Source organism: Balaenoptera musculus, chromosome 21 (genome assembly GCF_009873245.2).
Source record: "Balaenoptera musculus isolate JJ_BM4_2016_0621 chromosome 21, mBalMus1.pri.v3, whole genome shotgun sequence".
Classification (NCBI taxonomy): Eukaryota; Metazoa; Chordata; class Mammalia; order Artiodactyla; family Balaenopteridae; genus Balaenoptera; species Balaenoptera musculus.
The window spans coordinates 28,160,701-28,180,824 of record NC_045805.1 but is presented as its reverse complement, the minus strand read 5'-3'; the positions used below and the strand labels follow the sequence as shown (position 1 = coordinate 28,180,824).

Below are 20,124 nucleotides of genomic sequence, written 5' to 3'. Positions count from 1 at the left end.
TGGGAATCCAGGGCACACTCTCTACAGAACAAGGCGGGGGCCAAAGTAGATCAAATACCTGTTTGTTTCACATTAAATATTGGGTTGGCCAAAAACTTCATTTGGGATTTTCATAAGATGTTACGGAAAAACCCAAACGAACTTTTTGGCCAACCCAATACAAATCTAAAAATAAGCATTTTCCTTTCTCATCATTTCACATCATGCATGGAATGTTCACTTTAATTTTCAAGTCCGTTTACTTCATTTCGGGGAAGCATTTGAGCTTTGAATAGTGTCCACCCTGCAGGCTTCCCGTCTAGATTGACAAGTGTGTATGTTTTTTCATTCCCCTTGACACTTTCCACTCTTTTGTCCTTCCAAATGCAAAATCCCATAGCAGTGTTTGCTAAAAGGCGAGGCAAAGGATCCTTTTTTTTTGTTTTTTGTTTTTTAAATATCTCTACTTCTCAGTGACTAAACCACCACGGCTCTTAGGCCAGTTTCCTAGCTTCCCAGAGAGAAGCCACAGCTGGCCTATCTACTGCTTGACTCAGGCCTACATTTATAAACACAGGATTCTACCAAGCATTCTTTATACTTCTGAGTACCCCCACACAATACTGCCTTAATAACCGTATTACAAGTCCAACAGAACGTCTTTTAATAGTGACTGAAAGAACACCACCTCTACTACCACAATGTGTTATTACTGATAATTATATTCTAACCATATGATAGAAGATTCTAGAAAACAAGCAAGGAGCAAAAACCACAGTGACCCTGGATTCCTGCTGCCTCACTGTGAACAATGGATAACTGATCAGAGACCTGTGACTTCAACACTTCTTGTATCCCTCATGCCAGCGCAGCACCTAAAACACAACAAATACTCCTGGAATGTTTGTCCCGTAAGCAAATAAAGGATGAGTAACTGCAGACATCCATGAAACTTGGCACTAGGGCCTGACCTCCTTCTCTCTGCACTTTTTCACGTGAATTTGCCTGTTAGATTGATCCAGAAGCCAAGGTCAGATGGAGGACACAGAAGATGTTGCCTGTACCACTGAGGTCCCGAAAAGCAAAGGCACAGAACAAATCCTACCCAGGCTGCCTAGCAAGAGCTTGTGTCAACAAGAAATTAGAGGAGAGACAATTTCCTCTTCCAACTTACTTCCATCAGTCTCTTCACTATCTTTAGCAGCTGGGGCCAGGCAGCAACAAGGCCATACCCAGGCTGGCTTTCATCACCTGTAGCACACAGGACTCGGGCCCTCCCTCTTGGGAACAGGCCTGATCTTACCTCGGCAGCAGGAACTCCCTCAGGCGGGCGGCAGTGCAGCACGATCATGCCTTCGATGGGAACCTCCCTTCCCTGCGGGTCTTGCTCGAAGTTTTTCCGTAAATCTGCAAAGAACGTGAAAGATATGACACTTTGCTCTGGGGCAAGTAGGATCCACATTTGCTCCAAAGATTACAAAATAGTGAGCTGAACGTCACAACCTAGATACACACACAAGTCACTGGTTTCAGGAGTTCCTAAATATTCACAAGCATTTTTGTTAAGAAAGAAATCTTAACAAAACTGTCCCTAATGTTCTATATTGAGGTGAAGGATAAAAGATTTCCTGGAGGGAGCAGGAAAAAAAAAACAAACCTCATTATTTCATGAGTCTTTGCCAGCATTACCTACTGAGTATCTGATAAAGCGCTTGGCTTAATAAATTGCCATCCACAGCTATTATGCAGTTGAGATGCATGTGATTTTTTATTTTATTAACTAAAGAATGCATTATTAACCTGTAACCTCTGCCATTCCCTTAACCCTCTAGGGAGCTCTAGAAGATGGTAACAGAGTGAGATTACCTATTAGTCTTTTATTTGTAACCAGGGAGAAGAGGCAACATTCAACCACAACAAAATCTATAACCTATCCAACCAAACATATAATTAAAAGATACAACGCTCTCCAGTCCAACGGCAATGTTGGGTATCCATGTAGTGCGTTTCATGGAAGGTTCCAGGCTCTCTGCAAACAAGCTGCACTATTAACCTATAACACGTGGAAGGGTGACACTTGGAGAGGTTAATTGGCTTGCCGGTGGTCACGGAGAGTATTAGTGCCAGTGATGAGGAAAAATTCACCAAGTGTCTAGACATCAGTATCTGACTGCTCGCCAGCAAAGCTTTCTCAGGGAAAAGGATACAGGGACAGTTCGAAAGAGAGAAAGAGCATCATTTGCACAGCTTTCCACTTAAGCATATGCTTCATTAACAAGAGTGGGAGTTGGCCTTTGCTTCTTTTTGAGGTGTCGTAACAACACTTCGATAATTTTACAGCACAAGCTTAATTCCCACTGGCACTTGAAGGCCTGGGATTGGTGGAGCGAAGACAGTTTTACAAGTCTTTCGAAGGTTTCCCCCTCCCTCCCGGACAATGTATTTTTCTTCAATCGAGGATCTCAAATTACAGGCTGTGGATTTATTGATTTAATTTTCTTTAGTGCTTACAATAACATGAAATATGTTCTCTGTAAAGAGCAGAGCATCAGAATCAGTTACATCTTTATAAATTGTATAAATACATTAAACTTGCTTTTAGCAAGTCAGAAACATGCTATGAATAAAAAGAACAGCAATCCATGTATTCACTTTCTTCGGAATTTTACTATTAATGTTTTCCCTCCCAGAGGCAACTGACGTCTTCTGTCGGTAGTGCTGTCTATTCGGAGATCTTCGGGAGTGTATTTGAAGCAAAGGATCTTACAAGGACCCACACTGTAGGCAGGTGGCAGGATCCATTTTCCCATTTCTCTGCTGTCCCCCAAATTGTAAAGCCAAGCTTCCTTCCACTGGAGATCTGTAAATTGCCACAGCCTTTACGATTCAGAATTTCTGACTCCAAGTGTGAGGAAGTTCACATAACTGATGACAAAACTACAAGTGATGAAAATGTGAATAACCCCCAGAATGAAAAATCTCACATTTCCTGCAAAATGTGACCACAGATTCTCCTTTGCTCTCCCCCAAGGGATCCTTGAGTCAGAAATCCCGTTTCCGTATGACTAATATACTCATCAGGACTATAGTAACCCCCCCTTTATCCATGGAGGATACATTCCAAGAACCCCAGTGGATGCCTGAAACCACAGATAGTACCAAATCCTATATATACTGTTTATTCCTATGCATACATACCTATGATAAAGTTCAATTTATAAATAAGGCACAGTAAGAGATCTATAATACTAATAATAAAATAGAACAATTAAAACAATATACTGTAATAAAAGTTATGTGAATGTAATCTCTCTCTCAAAATATCTTATTGTACAAATTTAATGTTTTTCCACCTTAACTAAGTACTCATCATGTATTCTGGCCATTATGGGGTATGACGGCAAAACTAGCATGAATTTCTTTTTCCTTCTCACAATTTCACGGATAGAAGATTTGTGCTTACTATAGATCTTAGCAACCTCAGCATACAATTTTTTCTTTCCTTATTAAGTCAAGAACTTTCACTTTTTCCCTTAAAGAAAGCACTTAAAGAAAGCACTTTCCAGCACCTGTTTGACATATACGAATTTCCAGCATCACCACCCTTGCACTTTGGGGCCATTATCAATTAAAAGAAGGGTTACTTAAACTCAAGTACTGTGATACCAGGACAGTTGATGGGATAACCGAGATGGTTACTAAGAGATTAATGGGCGGTTTACTCTGGACAAAGGGATGATTCACGTCCTGGGCAGGATGTAGTTGGATGGCATGAGATTTCATCATGCTTCTCAGAATGGCATGTGACTTAAAACTTATGAATTATTTCTGGAATTTTACATTTAATATTTTCAGAGTAAGGTTGACTATGGGTAACTGAAACCACAGATAAGGGGGATGACTCTATATTGAAATGAATCTATTGTAGAGTGTGAGTGACTCTTACATGACACATCAGTTTGTTAATGGAAAGAAAGGGTTGTGTTTTTGTGGTTAATTTTGTTTGGTTTGTTTGCCATGTTTTTCTTTTCTTTGATTGCTTTGTTTTCTAAAGGAAATCTTACCCAGGGCTGCTACATGGTGATTGCAGTTTTGACAACACCAAATAATCTGCATTCAACCAAATGAAGCACAGAAAATGAAGAGCGTGAATTTCTATTTTGCCTTATACTATTTCTATTTTATCTTCTGTTTCCTTTCTTTGCTTACTAGAAATGGAAAAGGTAACAAAATGTATAGTTTTCGGGTACTTCCACACTCCCCTACAGTAACTATATTGGCTGATGAAAAACTAGAGTGAAGTCGTTTTTCCTCCCCATTCCCACCTGCTCAATGAACTAGCTAAACAAATATGTATATAAAGAAGGAAAACCCCGTACTGACACTGGGATGTAGGAAAGGGTATAGTCTATAAACAAGAAGCTTTGAGAAATTTCTAGTAGATCTCATACAGCCAGGATCAGATTGAAGAAAGGACCCACACAACTTCTTGATCTTCCCAACTGACATTTGCAATCACCACTGAAGGGTTCCAACAAGAAGTATATGGACACTTCTAAATGTGGAGATACAAAGATTAAAGATTAAAGGCAGTAGAGTAGGGGGTAAGGCAACAACTGGGGTGTCATATATATGGATCCAACTCATCATAGGCAGCCCACCACACACTAGATATCACACCAAATGAGAAACCCAAGTGACACTGAGTCCTGGCCTGTGCCTAATACTAGTGGCAGGAACACTGGCATTTTTGATTCCCAAGGAGGGCAAACACACCAGACAAATTCCAGAAAGCTACTGAAAATAGTAAAAATTATGGAAATAAATTCTTAGACATAGAAGGAAATGCTTTCCACTCTACCTATGATTCTCACGATAGGTTACCCAACCTAATTAGTTTCTCTTTTTTTTTTTTTTTTTTTGGCCATGCCGCACAACTTGCAGGATCTTAGTTCCCTGACCAGGGATTGAACCCGGGCCCCTGGCACTGGAAGTGCAGAGTCCTAACCACCAGACCACCAGGGAATTCCCAACCTAATTAGTTTCTGAACTGGCAAACTAGATACTTCTATAACCTATGTTAGTTCCAAGGCTTGAAAGATTCAGATAGGAACCTGTGTAACTTCTAATAGTAGGAAAAACATCCCCAGCCATATAAAAAGAATTATGTTACAAATGAAGGAGACAAACCATAGAACTGAAATTAAATGGCTTACTCTAAGACTGGAAACAAGAGGCATTTTTAGATAACTTCTAATTTAAGTTCTTTAAAATCAAAAGGAAATAGTAACTGAGAATCTAGAGTAGGGATTTATAAATAGGATAACATCTGAGATCAAGAAAACTGCCACTATGCAGGAAGAAAAAAACAACATAACTGCTGAATTAGAAATATATATATACATATATATATATATATGTGTATATATATATATATATATACATATATATATATATATATATCTCATGGAGATGGTAGACAGCATACTGAAGACTGCTGAAAACTGAACTAGTGAAACAGAAGACAGATTTATCAGTCAGGATCCAGGCAGGAAAACAGAAAGCACACCAGATGTTTTAACAGAAAATATTAATGTAAAAATTGAAGGACTAAAAAGGCAAAAGGGGGAACTGCTAGGAACTGGTCCCACCCTAAGGATGGGGAATGGGGGAACGAAGGGAAGAGGCTGGGGTTATAGAACTCTGAAGCTTAGAGATGGCTCAGTTCTCCAAGGAGAGGGCACTGGGTTTTGATGCTGGTATCTCAGGAACTTGGAAGACGGACCCAAGGCATCAAGACCTAGACCTCTGAAGAAAGACTGTCCACCAGACTGGCGCTGGCATCTCTTGGGGGAAGAGGATGGAGGGAGAGCATAATAAAGCTGGATCTGGAAGTACTTAAAAAACATAAGTGCGAAACAAGAAGAAGCTGCCACTTCTAAGATAAAGAAACTCTGCTGGGATGATGGTGACAAAGACAGAAAATGAACAGAAAGAAGTACCCTTCTTCCCTATTTCCCTGTCCAGTCTCCTGTGGCACCCCCTACTGGTGGAACCTTACAGGGAGCCGGGATCTGGCAAGGAAGTCCCAGCCTTAGCTTCACAAATTTACAAACCAGTGGTTTTAGAGATAGAAGGCAATGGCTTAGCATCCAGCAAAACCCAGTTTAAGAAATGTCCTCTAGTAGGGCTCTAATAATTGCTTACTCCGTATCTGTTTTCCTCACTAGATCATCAGTTCAGTGAACTGATGTCTGAGATGTTCACCCTTATAGTCCCAGTGCCTACTAACCAGCTGATACAGGGAAGGTTCTTAATAAATACAAGTTGAATAAGTGAGCTAAGAGGAAAATGATAAAATGATAATGAATTTACCAGAAAAAAAGATGAAATAAATAACAAAAGATAATGTTGAGATAGAGAAATATGATTTAAGTATCATTGGAAATTTAGAAGGAGACAACAAGCTCAAAGAAAATAAATGATAATTAATTTAATAATGCTAACAATGTCTTCTCCAAGCTGGAAAACAAACCAACTTCAGTATACAAAAGAGCTCATTGCATACAAGCAAAATAATTCTGAAAAGAAAAAAAAGTTCCTGGACATATCATAGTTGAAAGTTTGAATTAACAAAATTTTTAAAAATTGTAAAAATAATTTTACAAGTATCTTACAGTAAATAAACAGAAGTAACTAAAAATTTCACAGATTGAAAGAATTAATATTGTTAAAATGTCCATATTATCCAAAGCCAATTCAATGCAATCCCTATCAGAATCCCAATGTCATTTTCACAGAAACAGAACAAAAATCCTAAACTTAGCATGGAACCACAAAAGACCCTGAAGAGCCAAAACAATCCTGAAAAAGAACAAAGCAGGAAGCACTGCATTTCCTGATTTCACACTGTACTACAAAGCAGTAGTAATCAAAACAGTACAGTATAGGTATAAAAACAGACAAATAGATCAATGAAACAGAATCGAGAACCCAGAAATAAAACCTCACATGTATGGTTCAATATTTGACAAGGGATACAAGTATACCAAACGGGGAAAGGATGGTCTCTTCAATAGTGGTGCTGGACAAACTGGATATATGCACATGTGAAAGAATGAAATGAGAAAGAGAAGAACTCTTCCCTTACACCACACAGAAAAGTTAACTTGAAATGGATCAAAGACTTAAATATAAAGTCTGAAACTGTGAAACTCCTAGAGGAAAACAAAGGGAAAAAAAGAAGCTTCTTGACAATGATTTTTTCGGATATAACACCAAAAGCACAAGCAACAAAAGAAAAAAATAAACAAGTAAGACTATAACAAATTAAAAAGTTTCTGTGCAGCAAAAGAAATGATCAACAAAGTGAATGCCAACCTAAGGAATGGGAGAAAATATTTTGAAACCATTTATATGATAAGGTGTTACTATACAAAATATATAAGGAACTCATTCAACACAGTAGCAAAAAAAATCAAATAATCCAATTTAAAAAATGGGCAAAGGACTTGAATAGACATTTTTCCAAAGAAGATATACAAATGGCCAATAAGTACATGAGAAGGTGTTCAACATCACTAATCATCAGAGAAATGCAAAAATCAAATCCACAGTGAGATATCACCTCACTCCTGTTAGAATGGCCAATATCAAAAGGATAAGAGTTAAGTTTTGATGAGGATGTAGAGAAAAGGGAACTCTTGTGCACTGTTGGTGGGAATGTAAATTGGTGCAGCCACTATGGAAAGCAGTATGGAAGTTCCTAAAATTAAAAAAAAAAAAAAAACAACCATATGATCCAGCAATCCCATTCCTGCATATATATCCAAAGGAAACAAAATCACTATCTAGAAGAGATATCTACACCCCCATGTTCATTGCAGCATTACTTACAATGATATGGAAACGACCTAAGTGTCCACAGATGGATGAACAGATGAATAAAATATGATACACACATGCACACACACATGCTAAGTGAAATAAATCAGATAAAGACAAATACTGCATGATCTCACATAGATGAAGCATATAATGTATGATTCCACATATGTGAAATCTAAAAAAGCTCAACTCAAAGAAACAAGGAGTAGATTGTTGGTTGCCAGGGGTTGAGGGGTGAGGGAAATGGAAGATGGTGGTTAAAGGATAAAACTTCAAGTCATAAGATGAATAAGTTCTGGGGACCTAACATACAGCACAGTGGATATAGTTAACAGTACTGTATTGTATATGTGAAATTTATTGAGAGTAAATTTTAAACGTTCTCACTATTATACATATAAAACTGTGTGAGGTGATGGATATTGTTAATTAACATTAGTGTGGTCCTCATTCCTCAATATACATATATATCAAATCATCACATTGTGCTCCTTAAAGTTACACAATGGTATTTGTCAAATATATCTTCTCCGTAAAGCTTGATGAATAAATAAAATTTGAAATAAAGAAAGAACTGACAATGAAACAAAAAGCAGGCTACAACTGAAACTTTTCCCTGTATTAGCAAATACCAGAGTCTCTAATTATGTAACCAAATCTATGTTTTTGTTTTTAGCAAAAAAGCACGGGAACTAATTTTCCATTCCCAAATAAGTTATTATTCATGAGCAAACTAATAACAATATAGTCTCAGACATGATAGTTTCAAGAGATTGTAGGTAGCCATATATCCTTTCTGAAAACATTACCTTTTTATATAAACTAACTAATGAGAAGACAAAGTAATGAATTAAGTATTTGAGTTATGATTTAAAAAGAAAATCTGGTGGTGGACAATAAAAACCACTTAAAATTTTCAAATCCACTAGAAGGCTGTTTCATCTACACTGAAAATCTGTTGTTTAGCACAGCCTCCCTCATTATCTCAGCTAGATCTTCTGGATAACCTGCTGCAGCTTCTACCTCAGCACTTGCTGCTTCACCTATGTTATGAAAATGCCCTTCTTTCCTTATACCTCATGAATGAACCTCTGCTACTTCAAACTTTTCTTCTGCAGCTTCCTTGCCTCTCTCAGCCTTCACAGAATTGAAAAGACGTAGGGTCTTGCTCTGGATTAGGCTTAGACTTAAGAGAATGTTACGTCTGGTCACACCATTCAAACTTTCTCCACGTCAGTCATAAGGCTGTTTTGCTTCTTATCATTTGTGTTTTCATTGAAGTAGCAGTTTTAATTTCCTTCCAGAACTTTTCCTTTGCATTCACGACTTGGCTAACTGTTTAATGCAAAAGGCCTAGCTTTTGGCTTATCTCAGCTTTCAGCATGCCTTCCTCACTAAGCTTAATCATTTCTAGCTTTTGATTTAAAGTGAGATATGTGTAACTCTTCCTTTCACATGAACACTTAGAGGCCAGTGTCGGGTTTTTAATTGGCCTAATTTCAATATCATTGTGTCTCAGGGAATAGGGAGACTCAAGGAGAGGAAGAGAGATGGGGGAACAGCTGGTGTGTGGACCAAAATTCACGGATTAAGTTCACCATTTTACATGGGCGTGCTTCATGGCACCCCAAAACAATTACAATAGTGACATCAAAGATCACTACACAGATTACCATAATGAATATAATGAAAAAGTTTGAAATACTGTGAGAATTTCCAAAATGTGACACAGAGACACAAAGTGAAAAAATGCTGCTGGAAAAATGACACTGATAGACTTGCTCAACACAGGGTTGCCAGAAACCTTCAATTTGTAAAAAACGCGGTATTCGCAATAAAGCGAACCACAATAAAACGAGGTATGCCTGTATTTGTTTGAATTCTTGGTCCGCCACTTATCAGCACCTTGACTTAATAAGAATCTTTATCTCTCTGTACCTCATTTACTGTTTCAATAGGGCTTTTACTGGCTTAAAAAAATTTTTTTTTTTTTGCATATAGAGGCTCTCTTGTTTCTTGTAAGTCTCTGCAAAATGCTTGCCTAGCTACCTCTCTTTCCATAAGTTATCACATCATATAAGGACACTCTTTTATTACACTTGGTCTTCTATTCATATATATTGAGAGGGTGGAACATAAATAGATTTCCACCTTCCGATCTCACTTATGCTCACATGGTCTATGGAAAGAAGAAAAATAATAATTTCACATTATTTTGCATAAGGGAACTGAACCAAACTGCATACATACACATCAAGATTGAAGATTTAAAATTTTTTAAATAGCAACTGGTATGGGATTACTATACATATGTCATAGGAAAAGCCCTAAAGAGAAATCACTCAACATTTCAAAGATTTGCTACTGTATGAATACGGGTATATTCAGTATCTTCTGCATCTGTTTCTGCATTTTCTAAAATTTTCTGTGATGAATGTGGATTACTTTTATAGTCAGAAAAAATAATGTCCAAAAAAACCCCACTTTTCCTACAAGTTGTCAAGATTCTCTAAACTAGACCAAACTGAATCAGAAGCCAGGGAAGAAGTACATTTTGTTTCATTTTATTCTATCAAGTTTCACTCCTACGATGTCTATTAAAGGAAGCAAGAAGAACTATATTTTTCAATCTTTAGTAAGTGCTAAGATAGTCTTCTTTGATTTTACATATGGGAAATCTCTGTGCATGAGAAAAAAATCTTTCATCTGTTTTGTTCATTGCCTTTCCTCTAGTAGCCGGAAGGGTATACAGTAGTCACTTAATAAATATTCGTTGAAGGAATGAATAAGTCAGTGAGTTTCCATTTCAGCTCATCTGAACGATTATTATAAACTAATATACAACTAAGTCTCCAGTAGTTAAAATGACCAGGAGAAGCAAAAACACCAATAGATAAATGTACTACAGTGATGTTAAAGTAACACTTATTCATTCTCATCTTCATTGCTAGTATGAATGATACTAACAATCATCAACACTGACCGATTTGGAGCATGACCCTGTTTGCTTCTGCACCCACTTCACCGTCCCCCTGCTCAGTTCCACAGCAGAATGCCAACGAGGCACATGATGACTAGAAACAAAGCAGACGGGAAGAGGAGGGGAAGGTGATGAAGCCAGGTATTTGGCTAACCTGTAAATCATTTAATCAGCAACAGGATCAACCAGAAGCAGCAGTACCTGCCAATAAGTAGTTCATCTGGGGCCGGGCCATGGGAAGCGGCAGCCTCCCTTTCCTCACCCTATTCCCTATTTGGCCTTTTTCTCATTTTCCTTTCATGCTACTATGTTAGAAAAGTCATTGTAGCACAAGAAAATCAATAAAAATTCAATTCCAAATAATAGTTCTTTGCAGCTCAGAAACACCAGGGAGTTATCGGCTCACTCAATGTTCTGGCAGTTAATGCAATGAAATAAAAATAATTTACTCATTCAAACCAAATCAGCCAGTGAAAAATCATAGTCTTTTTTTTTTTTTTAATAGTCATAGTCATTTGTTAAGATTGCAGGAGGATGGTACAACGTACCACTAGTGCTCACATACACTGGTATTCAAATCAGGGTCAAATCTTTCCCAGCCATATATGACTAAAGGAACAACAGACCCCATTTGTCATACATAAAAGGAATTTGTAACTCAGCCAAATACAGATCATTCGTTGTAATAAAAAGGCTGGTTCAAATGCAGAACAGCTGGATGCCAACGAAACGAAAGTCAAGGCTTGGTGCCCCCATTTGGTTCTGCCTAAATCCTCCAGCCCCGGATGGTTACAACCTGAGGTCTCAGCTCCTAACTTTAGTTCCCAAAGGAAGCATATAAAAGGCTTTCTGTCAGGTCAGTGCTTTCCTTGGTGATAATCTCCTCATCTTTGGTGCATTTACCAATGCTTCTCTTGCCAGCCTGGCTTAAAACCTCTGCCTCGCTTACGTCTATGAATTCTGCCCATTGCTTGACCCACTAATCCCTGTTGATGCCAGGCTGCCCCTAGTTGTCACTTCATGGGTTTGCTGTGGATCATCTGGTGCTGATGTTGTTGTCTCTTTGAAGGAATAAAGGACAATTCCACATGTAGATTTTTTTCCTTCTGGATTAGGAGAATCCCAGTTTTTTTTTTTAATTTTATTTTATACAGCAAATTCTTATAAGTTAACTATTTTATACATATTAGTGTATACATGTCAATCCCAATCTCCCAATTCATCCCACCACCACCCACTTCCCGCCGTATTCCCCTCTTGGTGTCCATACATTTGTTCTCTACATCTGTGTCTCCATTTCTCCCTTGTAAACCGGTTCATCTGTACCATTTTTCTAAATTCCACATATATGTGTTAATATACAATACTTGTTTTTCTTTCTGACTTACTTCATTCTGTATGACACTCTCTAGGCCATCCACATCCCTACAAAGGACCCAATTCTGTTCCTTTTAATAGCTGAGTAATATTCCATTATATACATGTACCACTTCTTCTTTATCTATTAGTCTATCGATGGGCATTTAGATTGTTTCCATGACCTGGCTACTGTAAACAGTGCTGCAATGAACACTGGGGTGCATGTGTCTTTTTGAATTATGGTTTTCTCCGGGTATATGCCCAGTAGTGGGATTGCTGGGTCATAGGGTAATTCTAATTTTAGTTTTTTAAGGAACCTCCATACTGTTCTCCATAGTGGCTGTATCAATTTACATTCCCACCTACAGTGCAAGAGGGTTCCCTTTTCTCTACACCCTCTCCAGCATTTGTTGTTTGTAGATTTTCTGATGATGCCCATTCTAACTGGTGTGAAGTGATACTTCACTGTAGTTTTGATTTGCATTTCTCTAATGATTAGTGATGTTGAGCAACCTTTCATGTGTTCATCGTCAATCTGTATATCTTCTTTGGAGAAATGTCTATTTAGGTCTTCTGCCCACTTTTGGATTGGGTTGTTTGCTTTTTTGATATTGAGCTGCATGAGCTGCTTGTATATTTTCTAGATTAATCCTTTGTCAGTTGCTTTGTTTGCAAATATTTTCTCCCATTCTGAGGGTTATCATTTCATCTTGTTTATGGTTTCCTTTGCTGTGTAAAAGTTTTTTAAGTTTGATTAGGTCCCATTTGTTTATTTTTGTTTTTATTCTCATTTCTCTAGTAGATGGGTCAGAAAGGATCTTGCTGTGATTTATGTCATAGAGTGTTCTGCCTATGTTTTCCTCTAAGAGTATTATACTCTCTCTCCTTATATTTAGGTCTTTAATCCATTTTGAGTTTATTTTTGTGTGTGGTGTTAGGGAGTGTTCTAATTTCATTTTTTACATGTAGCTGTCCAGTTTTCCCAGCACCACTTATTGAAGAGACTGTCTTTTCTCCATTATATATCCTTGCCTCCTTTGTCATAGATTAGCTGACCATAGGTGCATGGGTTTATCTCTGGGCTTTCTATCCTGTTCCATTGATCTGTATTTCTATTTTTGTGCCAGTACCATACTGCCTTGATTACTGTAGCTTTGTCGTATAATTTGAAGTCAGGGAGTCTGATTCCTCCAGCTTCGTTTTTTCCCCTCGAGAATGCTTTGGCTATTCCGGGTCTTCTGTGTCTCCATACAAATTTTAAGATTTTTTGTTCCAGTTCTGTAAAAAATGCCAGCGGTAATTTGATAGGGACTGCATTGAATCTGTAGATTGCTTTGAGTAGTATAGTCATTTTCACAATATTGATTCTTCCAATCCAAGAACATGGTATATCTCTCCACCTGTTTGTGTCATCTTTGATTTCTTTCATCAGTGTCTTATAGTTTTCTGAGTACAGGGCTTTTACCTCCTTAGATAGGTTTATTCCTAGGTATTGTATTCTTTTTGTTGCAACGGTGAATGGGATTGTTTCCTTAATTTCTCTTTCTGATCTTTCGTTGTTAGTGTATAGGAATGCAAGAGATTTCTGTGCATTAATTTTGTATCCTGCAACTTTACCAAATTCATTGATTAGCTCTACTAGTTTTCTGGTGACATCTTTAGGATTATCTATGCATAGTATCATGTCATCTCCAGTGACAGTTTTACTTCTTTTCCAATTTGTATTCCTTCTTCTTTGATTGCTGTGGCTAGGACTTCCAAAATTATGTTGAATAATAGTGGCAAGAGTGGACATCCTTGTCTTGTTCCGATCTTAGAGGAAATGCTTTCAGTTTTTCACCATTGAGAATGATGTTTGCTGTGGGTTTGTCGTAAATGGCCTTTATTATGTTGAGGTAGGTTCCCTCTATGCCCACTTTCTATAGAGTTTTTATCATAAATGGGTGTTGAATTTTGTCAAAAGCTTTTTCTGCATCTATTGAGGTGATCATATGGTTTTTATTCTTCAATTTGTTAATATTGTGTATCACATTGATTGATTTATATATATTGAAGAATATTTGCAGCCCTGGGATAAACCCCACTTGATCACAGTGTATGATCCTTTTGATCTGTTGTTGGATTCTGTTTGCTAGTATTTTGTTGAGGATTCTTGCGTGTATATTTATCAGTGATATTGGTCGGTAATTTTCTTTTTTTGTAGTATCTTTGTCTGGTTTTGGTATCAGGGTGATGGTGGCCTCATAGAATGAGTTTGGGAGCGTTTCCTGCTCTGCAATTTTCTGGAAGAGTTTGAGAAGGATGGGTGTTAGCTCTTCTCTATAATTTCGATAGAATTCACCTGTGAAGCCAACTGGTCCTGGACTTTTGTTTTTTGGAAGATTTTTAATCACAGTTTCAATTTCATTCCTTGTGATTGGTCTGTTCACATTTTCTATTTCTTCCTGCTTCAGTCTTGGAAGGTTATACCTTTCTAAGAATTTGTCCATTTCTTCCAGGTTGTCCATTTTATTGGCATAGAGTTGCTTATAGTAGTCTCTAACAATGCTTTGTACTTCTGCAGTGTCCATTGTAACTTCTCCTTTTTCATTTCTAATTCTATTGATTTGAGGCCTCTCCCTCTTTTTCTTCATGAGTCTGGCTAAACGTTTATCAATTTTGTTTATCTTCTCAAAGAACCAGCTTTTAGTTTTATTGATCTTTGCTATTGTTTTCTTTGTTTCTATTTCATTTATTTCTGCTCTGATCTTTATGATTTCTTTCCTTCTACTAACTTCGGGTTTTGTTTGTTCTTCTTTCTCTAGTTCCTTTAGGTGTAAGGTTAGATTGTTTGAGATTTTTCTTGTTTCTTGAGGTAGGATTGTATTGCTATAAACTTCCCTCTTAGAACTGCTTTTGCTGCATCCCATAGGTTTTTGGATCGTCATGTTTTCTTTGTCATTTGTCTCTAGGGATTTCTTTATTTCCTCTTTGATTTATTCAGTGATCTCTTGGTTATTTAGTAACATATTGTTTAGCCTCCATGTGTTTGTGTTTCTTACATTATTTTCCCTGTAATTGATTTCTAATCTCATAGCATTGTGATCAGAAAAGATGCTTGATATGATTTCAATTTTCTTAAATTTACTAAGGCTTGATTTGTGACCCAAGGTATGGTCTATCCTGGAGAATGTTCCATGTGCACTTGAGAAGAAAGTGTAATCTGATGTTTTTGGATGAAATGTCCTATAAATATCAATTAAATCTACCTGGTCTATTGTGTCATTTAAAGCTTGTGCTTCCTTATGAATTTTCTGTCTGGATGATCTGTGCATTGGTATAAGTGAGGTGTTAAATTCTCCCACTATTATTGTGTTACTGTCGATTTCCTCTTTTATAGCTATTAGCATTTGCCTTATGTATTGGGGTGCTCCTATGTTGGGTGCATATATATTTATAATTGTTATATCGTCTTCTTGGGTTGATCCCTTGATCATTATATGGTGTCGTTCCTTGTCTCTTGTAACATTCTTTATTTTAAAGTCTATTTTATCTGAGTATTGCTACTCCAGCTTTCTTTTGATTTCCATTTGCAAGGAACATCTTTTTCCATCCCCTCACCTTCAGTCTGTATGTGTCCCTAGGTCTGAAGTGGGTCTCTTATAGACAGCATATATATGGGTCTTGTTTTTGTATCCATTCAGCGAGCCTGTGTCTTTTGGCTGGAGAATTTAGTCCATTCACATTTAAAGTAATCATCAATATGTATGTTCCTATTACCATTTTCTTAATTGTTCTGGGTTTGTTTTGTAAGTCCTTTTCTTCTCTTGTATTTCCCACTTAGAAAAGTTCCTTTAGCATTTGGTGTGGTTTGGTGGTGCTGAATTCTCTTAGCTTTTGCTTGTCTGTAAAGCTTTTGATTTCTCCATCGAATCTGAATGAGATCCTTGCTGGGTAGAGTAATCTTGGTTGTAGGTTCTTCCCTTTCATCACTGTAAACATATCGTGCCACTCCCTTCTAGCTTGTAGAGTTTCTGCTGAGAAATCAGCTGTTAACCTTATGGGAGTTCCCTTGTATGTTACTTGTTGTTTCCCCCTTGTTGCTTTCAATCATTTTTCTTTGTCTTTAATTGTTGTCAATTTGATTACTATGTGTCTCGGCGTGTTTCTCCTTGGGTTTATCCTGCCTGGGACTCTCTGCACTTCCTGGACTTGGGTGGCTATTTCCTTTCCCATGTTAGGGAAGTTTTCGACTATAATCTCTTCAAATATTTTCTCTGGTCCTTTCTCTCTTCTACTTCTGAGACCCCTATAATGCGAATGTTGTTGTGTTTAGTGTTGTCCCACAGGTCTCTTAGGCTATCTTCATTTCTTTTCATTCTTTTTTCTTTATTCTGTTCCGTGGCAGTGAGTTCCACCATTCTGTCTTCCAGGTCACTTATCCTCTCTTCTGCCTCAGGTATTCTGCTACTGCTTCCTTCTAGTGTATTTTTCATTTCATCTCTCTTTGTGTTCTTTAATTCTTCCAGGTCTTTGTTGAACATTTCTTGTATCTTCTCGATCTTTGCCTCCATTCTTTTTCCGAGGTCCTGGATCATCTTCACTATCATTATTCTGAATTTTTTTTCTGGAAGGTTGCCTATCTCCACTTCATTTAGCTGTTTTTCTGGGGTTTTAATCTTGTTCTTTCATCTGGTACATAGCCCTCTGCCTTTTCATCTTGTCTATCTTTCTGTGAACATGGTTTTTGTTCCACATGCTGCAGTATTGTAGTTCTTCTTGCTTCTGCTGTCTGCCCTCTGGTGGACCAGGCTATCTAAGAGGCTTGTGCAAGCTTCCTGATGGAGGGACTGGTGGTGAGCAGAGCTCAGGAAAACTTTACTGTGCTTGTCTGCTGATGGGTAGGGCTGGGTTCCCTCCCTGTTGGTTGTTTGGCTTGAGGTGACCCAGCACTGGAGCCTACACAGGCTCTTTGGTGGGGCTAATGGCAGACTCTGGGAGGGCTCAAGCCAAGGAGTACTTCCCAGAACTTCTGCTGCCAGTGTCCTTGTCCTCACAGTGAGACACAGCCAACCCCCCACCCCTGCAGGAGAGCCTCCAACACTAGCAGGTAGGTCTGGTTCAGTCTCCTACGGGGTCACTGCTCCTTCCCCTGGGTCACAATGCACACACTCCTTTGTGTGTGCCCTCCAAGAGTGGAGTCTCTGTTTCCCACAGTCCTGTCAAAGTCCTGCAATCAAATCCCACTAGCCTTCAAAGTCTGATTCTCTGGGAATTCCTCCTTCTGTTGCCGGACCTCAGGTTAGGAAGCTTGATGTGGGGCTCAGAACCTTCATTCCAGTGGGTGGACCTCTGTGGTATTATTGTTCTCCAGTTTGTGAGTCACCCACTTAGTGGTTATGAGATTTGATTTTACCGTGATTGTGCCCCTCCTACCGTTTCCTTGAGGCTTCTCCTTTGTCTTTGGATGTGGGGTATATTTTTTGGTGAGTTCCAGTGTCTTCCTGTAGATGACTGTTCAGCAGTTAGTTGTGATACTGGTGCTCTTGCAAGAGGGAGTGAGTGCATGTCCTTCTACCCCACCATCTTGAACCAATCCCTCTGTAGATTTCTCTTAAGATTTCTGAATACTGTAGCCTTAACTCCTGCTGAGTAAATCTGGCAGCAACAGTGAAGGAGGGGCACCTTTGATCATAGCTGGATTGTGTGAGCCTTTCCATGTTCCCTCTGACTCCACCTTGGTGCCAGGCAACACGCAGGTTTTGTTTATTGGGACATCAAGGAGTTTGGATGATGCCAGGCAGGTCCTGTTGTGCAGAGTCTCCTCAAGGCTGTCTCTCTGAGCCACAGAATAACGCTGGGGCTTTGCTAGATCCCCTGTGCTCGGCCATTCCTCTGCTGTTAAATTGCTGTTGTCAATAAATCATTTCATAACTAGCACGGTGTATCATTATCCCTTTCACAACAAGTAGCATAGTTTGTCAGGCAACAGTGGTTGGGAAGACAGCATCCAGCAGCAGGGACACACATGACAGTGGGAAGAAATAGCTGCAGTTTCACAAAATGCTTTGAGTACTAACTTAACCTGCTCTGTATCGAGTCATTCCCAACTGAAAACATTCCATTGTATTTGTTTCTTCTTTTGTTTACAAGGACACGCAAAAATTCATTCAGATTCTATCAAAATTTGAGGATTAACTGAACATTCGGAAGACAATCCTAATTCTGAGGCCAGGATTGATTAGAAACCAAGAAAGACCGCACACCAGGCTTGGAGGAAACAATAAGGATCACAAAGTAAGTAGGTCTTAAGGAGACTGTAACATGGCCAAGCAAGGGGGTCAAGAGAGCCAATGTAATTCTCTGAAGTGGGTTATTTCATCGTCCTTTTAGCACGCATGTTGCTTCTGTCACTTGTGCCCCTCCTAACCAATTGCCTCTCACTCTGTTCTGTCCTAATGGCCTCTGCTTATCCGTTACTTGCATTTACTCATGTCTTCTGATATCTCACGGTCACTACTGCCTGCTTCTTTGTGTCTTTACTTTTCTGGTGCCTCTATCAACTGCTGATTCTCTTTTAGGATCAAGCCATACTCAGAAGAGCAAGAATCCACAAGTACACAATCACCTCACCCTTCCTGGGCAAGTCTCACTCTGAGTCTACTCATGAGCAGCTAACCCACCTTGGTGTGCATTCTTGGTCCAGTTGACATGCCAGTGGACATATGTGGTACACAGCATGGCCACCTATGCTTAAGAAGGCACTCAGCACCACTCCCCTCAGCAGGGACTAGGGGTGGGGATTCCATAACGAAACCATGCCTGTAGAAAGATTTCGAAGGTTGCTTTATCTCCAAGTTCCATAAAAGGCTCTTTCTGTGTATTGATGATATTGATTTGGCTATGTCAGTACATAAAGAATAGGTGAAGCATGACCTAAATAGCACATCTTGACAAAAATTAGGTGAAAATATAGGAGTTCTCTGCTACCTTGTTTTCACGGTATTAAATCATATTAAAATAAAGTTAATAACTCACATTCTGTATCTTTACATCACATTCCACTGAAAGCTATGGAAATAAAATACTCAGAAGTTCCATATTCTGTATGTTTGAGAATACTATTGTTCTACTTGTGATTCTAACAGGAAAACTGAGTTTTAGGTGAATGCAGAAATAGCCACTGAACCAAAGTACTTTTTTGTTTTGTTTGTGTTTTTGTTTTCTTTGGCCTCACCGCGTGGCATGTGGGACCTTAGTTCCCCGACCACAGATAAAACCCGTGCCCCCTGCAGGGGAAGCACAGAGTCTTAACCACTGGACCACCAGGGAAGTCCCCCAAAGTGCTTTTTAATTGAAGTATAGCTGATTTACAATGTTGTGTTAATTTCTGCTGTACAGCATAGTGATTCAGTTATATATACATATACATATTCTTTTAAAAACTCTTTTCCATTATGGTTTACCACAGGATATTGAATATACTTTCCTGTGCGATACAGTAGGACCTGGTTGACCCCAAACTCCCAATCCATCTCTCCCCTCCCCCCTCCCCCTTGGCAACCACAAGTCTTGAACCAAAGTGCTTTTGATGGAGAGAAAAAAAAGAAGTGCAGTCCCAGGAGCCATTGACTAGACTAGTCAACTCAGTTCTCAAGAAGTATATAGAAAAGTTACACTCCTTATGTTTCTACTGTCAGGATTCTCCATCTATGGTGTTGCCTAAACCCCACATCCCTACAAGCAGCCCTGGAGATGATCTTTGGCTTAGCATCCTGAAGAACACTTGAATACCAACAAACTACATGGTCAGTAGAACAATTTCAAGAACAGAGACACGAAGAATCATTCTGGACTTTCCCGGGTGCCCTCCCAGCCCTGCCCAGGAAATTAGAGGGATGTGAACTAGCAATAAGTTTAAAAAGAAATGACCTAAAAAT

The 20,124-nt window shown here is 38.7% G+C and overlaps 1 protein-coding gene across 1 annotated transcript in view; it reads right to left on the bottom strand.

Annotated features, from left to right (window-relative positions):
• Positions 1-20,124, bottom strand: part of UNC5D (unc-5 netrin receptor D) — a 288,529-nt gene that overhangs the window by 211,651 nt on the left and 56,754 nt on the right. The window contains exon 4 of the mRNA XM_036838629.1: positions 1,283-1,386. Within this exon, the coding sequence (XP_036694524.1) occupies positions 1,283-1,386 (104 nt within the window). The remainder of the gene's footprint in view (positions 1-1,282; positions 1,387-20,124) is intronic.